The following is a 7,896-nucleotide window of genomic DNA, read 5'->3' on the forward strand; positions in this document are numbered from 1 at the left end:
TATTTATTTATTTATTGAATCACCATAAAATACACCGGGACCTTAAACCCAAAATCTTTGTGATTCAATTAAAAATTTTATAGAAAAGAAATAAAGTGATGTGTAGTTCATGCCCAGTTCAAGCAACATAATCAATGGCTGAATAAATAGCAATATTCCTACACTAAAAAAAGAAAAGGAAATAAAAAGAATTTATTCATGAGTCTCTAGATCATGGGTGGTGAATCCAGATGCACTTTCTTATACAAAAACAAAACATTCAACAGCTTTATATTTAAGGACATGTTTGTCTTTTAACCAATAAACCACGAATGAATACTAAGGCTCTTTTTCTCAGCAATCAGAAAAGCAAGTGGTGAAGATGAAGAAAATAGCAAAGCCCCTTTCTCCCCCTCTACCGTGATGTGCCACTGAGGCAGACCCTGCTCCAAGGTGCTGGGGTGAAGCATCAGCTCAGGCTCCCTCACAGGAATATGCAGGCTGTGGGCTCACACCCCATATAGGGGATTCTCACATTCCTGGAGACTGGAGAGTGAAGGAGAGTGAAGTCCAAAGTCCAAAAAGGTCACTTCCGGTGACATCAACCTTCTGTCAGCAGAAACCCCTCTCTCCTTTTGTCCAACAAGTCATTCCTGAGTGGGTGATGTGGGGAGAGAGGAGTTTTCCTATTGCGTATATACTCCCACCTAATCCCTCTGTGTGACCTCATTTTACATAAGTGACTCTGCAGATCTATCTCCAATTATGAGCAATAAATAGGGGATCAGAAAAGTCCACCAAAGACAGACAGGAAAGAACTCCTGTGACTTTTATTTGTTTATTTATTTATTGAATCACCGTGAGATACACAATTACAAAATTCTACATGATTGGGTTTTAGTCATGGAATGGTTCAACAGTCAACCCTTCTCTAGTGTAAATTTCCCACCAACAATGACAAAAGCACTTTTATCCCAATGGCAGAAAATGGTGAAAAGAACGTTGCAACTCAGACTTTAACAGCTTTTAAACTTTTCCACCACATCCATAGAACACCCACCCCTCCTGACAGCTGACCTGTTACTCAGTTTTTCTAAGATATGGCATCCCCCTTTTGTCAATTATCATGTCTGTCTGTCCTCTAGTGGTGTCATACAGCAAGTTAATAGGTTTCAGGTACTGATGGTCCCTGTGATCCAGGGGCATCCAGAGAAACTTTTCCCAAGTGTTTGGAACACACAATGTAAATTTTGTCACCAAGCTAGACTACATGGAAATTTACCGCACTAAAGCCAATCGGATTGGCACCTTCAATCTTTGTCCATCGGGTGTCTGTGACAAAAAGAAGTCAAGAGACACACAAGGGGACAAACATACATACAAGAACTGTCCAACCTTTTTCAATTTATTCAAAGCAAAGTCACTCCCCCACCCAGGGTCCCAGCAGGTGAGCCAGTGTTTCAGTTGGCAGGGAAATTAAGGACAGTTTTGAGCACATCCACATTCAGTGGGCATGTGAAGAGCAGAGGCTGGGGTATCTCACAGACACAATCAGCAGGTACCTTACAATACAAAGTCTGGACATTTTCTGATTATGCTATTGCCTCTGATGCCCTGTACAGTTCAAGGCCCTCTACTATTTGTTTTTCTCCATTTCAATGGACACCTATGCTGCCATTGTGTGTATATATTGTATGCCCAATTATACAATCTAAGACAAGAACCATTTTACCTAGGGGATTATTCTAACCTGACTAATGCAGTCTAATTTCTCCCTCCACGATAAAACAGACCAGGTCCGAGAACCACAGTGGAATCACCACTGAGGAGTCCTCCTGACCTTGAGTTCTAGACAAACAGGTGACCAAGAGTTTAGAAGAGCTCTCAGTCACACATAGGTATTCTCCAGGTGCTACGATGCCAGGAGATGTCATGGTGTTATTTTGGAAAAAGGCAATTCTGAAGATACTAATGACTTCCAGAAACTTATATTGACTCTGAGTGTTTCAAGAGTCTTAGAAGCAGGAAGCACAGTCACTGTGATCAATTGTATATTCCTTGTGGGGGACAGAGAATAAGATGTTGGGCTAACCTGTAGAGATGAAATTTTTCTCTTTCCCATGATTTCTCTTTTGCCTTCAATGTCTCTAAAACTTTCATGTCAGACACTAAATCTAAACTTCACTTCACATTCAAATGGTAATGAATACAAAAAGCAAAGGTCCAGTGGATCTAATGTGTTTTTTTCAGTAACAGCTATGGCCCAGATTTCCACAGTCACGGGAGCAGATCTAAGTGGCTGCCCAAGTCTGCAGTTGCTGAGCCCTGGCAACATGCTGTTTCTCCCTCTGGCTCACAGGAGAAGGTTCCTAGGCAGGGCGACCAGGCACCCTGTGGGGTGTACTTGGTGTAAGGCTGTAGGTGTGTACCTATCACAACACTTTGGGGTGATAATGTGTGTGTTTGTTATATTAAAAACCTATTAAAACAATGATTGGTGGAGTTTCTGGAGTGTCATTTACCTCACATAGGAACTCAGAGTGACATTTCACCCATGGTCTTTAGGAAAAATTATCTCCATAAAAAAATCAGAGATTTAGAATGATATCATTAGGGAGAGAGTCCAAAGACTAGATGAGTCCCATAACTTCCATCACATTATGGCTTAACTGCATTTGATGCTCTCAGCAAGGGAGACCCCAGGACTAGCAGCTGGGCCAGCCCAGCCTCACACAACTGATCTCTGGGGGGTTATGTTCTGGCCTGTATCACTGTGAGAGGGAAACTACTATGCTGTTGACAGTAATAAGTGGCAGCATCCTCAGACTTCAGGCTGCCGATGGTGAGAGTGAATTCTGTCCCAGATCCACTGCCACTGAATCGGGAAGGAACATCTGGTCCTAAACTGCTGGTACCATAGATCAGGAGCCTGGGAGCTTTCCCTGGTTTCTGCTGATACCAGGCTAAATTACGGTAATTATTCTGACTGGCCTTGCAGGTGATGGTGACTTTCTCTTCCAGAGATGCAGACATGGATGGAGTCTGGGTCATCTGGATATCACACCAGGAATCTGGGGTTGAAAACAGAAACACACATCATCACCACCATTCATTGTACTTTAAATTATTTTCCCTGAAGCACGGGTAGCACTAGGTCCAGTAAACCCTCGTTTCCCTCCTTACCTGGGAGCCAGAGCAGCAGGAAGCTGAGGAGCTGCACAGGGGCCCTCATGTCCACTCTGGGTGTGACAGACACTGACCCTGCAGGGTGACACAGACTATTATTGAGTGTCCAGGCATGAGCTCTGAGGACTTGCAAATGAGAGGGGGCTGGGCAGGCTGGGCAGACAGGGGGAGAGAGTGTGTGTGGGGACCAGCTCATCTGCATTGAGGTCAGGGGTGCGGGTCCCTGTGGGGAAGCAGAACTTTGCCCACAGAGAACATGTTCCTCCCCAGGCCCCAGGAGGGCCCCAGTGTGAGCACAGAAGGGCGGGTCCCTGGTCTTCTGAGAGTCATGACACAGCGTCTTGCTCTCTCTGCCCCAGGGACAGGCTCTGTCAGACCACACTGTCACATATACTCTCAGGAATTGTACAGACTCTTTTACATCACAGCTGTGGAAATAACTGCGGCAAGAAAATTTCTTCTTTGTTCTATAATCCCAAGATATTTTACTACCTTTGGGATAGAAATAAATTTTATGCATTTACTTTTCTTTGGTATGTATGTGGGTGGGGAGACTCTAATTCAGTGCTCAGAGTACCTGATTGTCACTCTGAACATGACTCCCCCTTCCACGGTCCATGGAAGCAATGCTCTGGAAATGTTAAAACTCCTTGCAGGTGCTCTGGTTCGTGTGGGCCCGAGGATCAATCGTGAGTCCCAGCACACACTTTGCCAAGATATCAGTTTCCGTCGCCAATTACTGGTGTTCTATTCTGTGACAGATTGTTATAATTAGCACACAGAAATGCAATGAATAAATAGAATTGAACAAAAGTTTTGTCATGATGCTTAAATTAGTTATAAGAGAATATTTGACAGCCCAGCTCATTCTCCTTCTAATCCCTCCATCCTTCACGTGTGAGATTATTCCACTACTTCCATCTCAGACTAGAGCAAGGGATTTTCCCTCTTCTTCTTTAAAAATTTGTTCTCTTTCCACCTCTATTTCATGACACAGATCTGACAATTCCTTGAACTCTTTCCTTCCTCTTTCCCTGAGTTGCCCAGTTGAGAATGTGTTCTGATGGGATAGCTAAGACAGTCCAAGTTGACTGACTTCTCATTGAGTGTCCTCTGTTCCTTCACTCGGTGCATCTGATATTCACAAATCTCTTGTTGCTTCTAAGACACAGCAGATATGAGACCAGATGTAAAACTTAGTGTCTTGAACAAGATTGAGGTGATAACAGTCTGGACGGCAAATGAGGAATCCTCACAGTAACTGGGATTCACAGACACAAGATGAACTTCTCTGTGGGGTGCAGTGTGCCACATGGGGTGATGCAGTCAGTGTGGGGTGAACTTTGAACTCACAAAGAGAACTATCACTGGCTGGGCAGAGATCATGCTGGGGGAGTCAGCATTTGGGTTTCTAAGAGTGTCATCCTAATACACCATCAACATCACTGTTCTTTCATTCTAGAGGCTGCCCCTGGAACTGCAAACCCACCTCTGTGCAAAGTCCTATGGTCTTTCTATCATTGAATTCAGTACCCGATAAACCAAACCAGACCCCCATGAACCACTAACCCAGCAGGACATGTACATGCCTAAGTACTGAGTATCCTGGGGAGGGTGTGGAATGTTTCTCAGGAAGCAGCAGGTCCCAGGGGAGTCCTGCAGTGATCGCAGAGTCCAGAGGAAAAGGTTTCCTCTCCAGTGATCAGCCTGTGACTGGGGCCTCCCCAAGTTCTTCTGTCAGACAGGAGCAGTTCCCAGGACAGGAACTGCAGAACCCAGGACAGGATGCTCCAGGGTCACTTGCTGTCTCACACCTGATGAGCCGGAGAGATCTCCCACCCTGCCGCCATTGCTCTTCATGCAGCAGGATCCTGTTCCCAATGGGCCACATTTGTCCTCTTGAGCGAGTATTGAACCAATCCCTACTTCCTGCTTCCAGCACCACATTTACCAAAAACTGGGGTCAGTAACAGACTGGATATAAGAGATTCCTGGGCCTAAACTCTGCAGGCACCACAGCAGACTGAATGAACTGACTTACAGATATTAATGTAGGGGTTGTTCTGTTTACATGTAACTGAGATGTGAGTGAGAGCACTGTGTGGCCCTTTGTGAGCTCCCTGTCTATTTCCCATCCCATCATAGTGTGACGCAGGAAAATCTGGGGACATGGTTCAGAACAGAAATTCAGAGAATCCACACACTTCAGGCTCCATTAGGAAGGCAGAAGAGTGCGGTAGTTTGTGGAGGAGAAGCAGACAATTGAATGGGAGGAGTATAAAGAGTGAGATTTCAGAGCTGTTCACTTTCATGTTGCTATCAGAGACCACACAGGCCCCAGAATAAGAGCAGTCGGGGGGAGGCATAGTGCTCCAAGTGGGATATCTGTCACCAGGAACACTGTCCTGGTGAAGGTGAGAGAGTCCTGTTTCTGCACTCACTGTTGCATTCCTGGCAGATCACCAGGACAGGTATAAGAAAACTATATAACCAGAATAAAATTATGATTTTTCCCTGATTTTTTTGATTTGTGTATCTGGATGTGGTGCTGTAGCAGCTCACCAATGCTGGAATTTTGTTTTGTTCCTCTAGGCAATTTTGTTTTATGTTTTTTTTCTACTTTGATTACATTCATTGTTTCGACAAAAGATGCACCATTATTATTTAGAGTTTACACCCCAAATCAGGCATGCTGAAAAGGCATTGTGAAATAATTTGTTTTCTACAGCTGGTCACAAGAATCAAATGATGTTGCATGGCCGTGATTTTGGATTTCTGGCATTTTACTTATTAAGCCTGGAAGTATTTCTGCTGAGAGTCAGATAATTATGAGATTGGTTTCTGTGCTCCGGAGCCATGGCTGTGCCGGAGAGCCGCTTGTGGGGGGCAACTCGTGACCTCTAGGCAATTTTGGCCAGCTGAACCAACCAGTTCAGTGTAAGACTGATGATTTGCAGCTTTTCGGTGCTGGAGACCACCAGGTCACACCCCCATGCCTGTGTCTACCAAGGTTAGCCAGATGGTACTCAGAGACTTCCAGGAATTCCCCACATATATTCAGGGAAACCGTTAGGCCATGAATCACCTGGGTGGATTGAGACATAAGCCACAAGCCCTGTGCTTTCTATCCTCACTGGCTTGAGCTACTCTCAGGATGAGATGCTCCTAACACTCTGTGTGGCCCTGAAGGTGACAGGTTTCTCTCCTGGGAAGCACTCAGGAAGGCTGGAAGGGGCGACACAGTGTCCCTACAGATATCTTAGTGGATAAGCAAACCTGATCATTCCTACATTATTGCTTAGAATTTAGTTCATTCAGTTTGATGTGTTCCCTTTATATATTCATATAAAAATGGTGCTTTTGTTTATGATGATTTCTTAGAGACTCTCAGCATTCCCACACCATCCACCATCATTATTTTCCATTTTCCCAAGAACTTCTTCAGCCTGATCCCGTAGAATTCCCTCAGTAATTCATTTTATTTACCTTGTCTTTAAATAATTTGCTAAAAGAATGATCAAAACAGTTTTCTTAGATGACAGTTAGTGAAGATTTTTGTATCTCACCGTACAGCCATTAAGCCCTTATATAAGAGATCACTATGACATTGTGGCAGGTTAGCCTCCTATGTTTACATTTTGTAAATTGAGATTGGCTGTCTTCTGTATTACCTCACACCCAATCTGGTGTGCTTCTCCTGCTTTATCAGTGTCGTGGAGTTGAGATGTTGCTTCAGGAAGTCAAAAATTTGGAATGGGATGATACAATTGCAGTTAAATATTTTACTGGGTGGAGATTTGGGTCATGTGCATGACTGCCGGGGCCTCTAGAATTACAGGGAGATGGGGGGAGGTAGCCCACCCCAACTGTGTGAAAGCCTAGAGTTCAGTCTCAAAACCCAAATATCCGAGTTTTTCAACAGATTAAGGTTTTGGATGAGACTCGTCTTGAACAGTGGGCTCCTGCAAGGAGCATGGCAGCCATTGTGGAATGTGGAGATTTTTTTTCTTTGAGAATTTTTATTAATTTTTAAAAATTTTTATTAGTGAGACACCATGAGGTAGAGTTGTAGACTCACAGATTTTTGCGCTTGGGTTTCAGCCATACAATGATCAAATACCCATCCCTCCACCAGTGCCCATTTTCCACCACCATGGATCCCAGTATCCCTCCCACCCCCCATCACCTCCATCCCACCCTGCCTCTGTGACAGGGCATTCCCCTTTGTTCTCTCTCTCCTATTGGGTCCTTTGGTTTGCAAAAGAGGCATTGAGTGGCAATCATGTTTGGTCTATAGTCTACTTTCAGCATGCTTCTCCCATCCTGGGAGGATCCTCCCGACACCCTTTATTTGGTTCTCCCTTCACTCACTGAGCTCCCTTTTCCCCTAGTATGTGTGGCTGGCCTCCAAGCCATGGAGCAAAATTCCTGGTACTAATCTCGGCCATTCTTGAGTGTTAGTCTCCTATTTTGTTACATTATGTTCCCCAGATGAATGCAATCTTTCTATGTCTATTCCTCTCTTTCAAGCTCATTTTGCTTAACATGATACTTTCCATGTAGTACCACTTGTATGGAAATTTCATGAATTCATCTTTTCTAACAGCTACATAGTACTCCATTGTGTAAATGTACCAAAGTTTCTGTAACCAGTCAACTGTTATCGGGCCCTCAGGTTTTTTCCAGATTCTGGCTATTGTAAAGAGTGCTGCAACGAACAAACAAGTGCAG

General features: G+C 44.3%; 1 gene segment (V, D, J or C); it reads right to left on the reverse strand.

Moving 5' to 3' along the window:
* Nucleotides 1–2,730: 2,730 nt before the first annotated feature.
* On the reverse strand, nt 2,731–3,216 carry LOC130028510 (immunoglobulin kappa variable 1-27-like). The segment is given in 2 exon segments: nt 2,731–3,050; nt 3,163–3,216. Coding segments are annotated over 2 exon segments (369 nt in total).
* Nucleotides 3,217–7,896: the final 4,680 nt, after the last annotated feature.

Source organism: Sorex fumeus, unplaced genomic scaffold (assembly GCF_029834395.1).
Source record: "Sorex fumeus unplaced genomic scaffold, SorFum_2.1 ptg000003l, whole genome shotgun sequence".
Classification (NCBI taxonomy): domain Eukaryota; kingdom Metazoa; phylum Chordata; class Mammalia; order Eulipotyphla; family Soricidae; genus Sorex; species Sorex fumeus.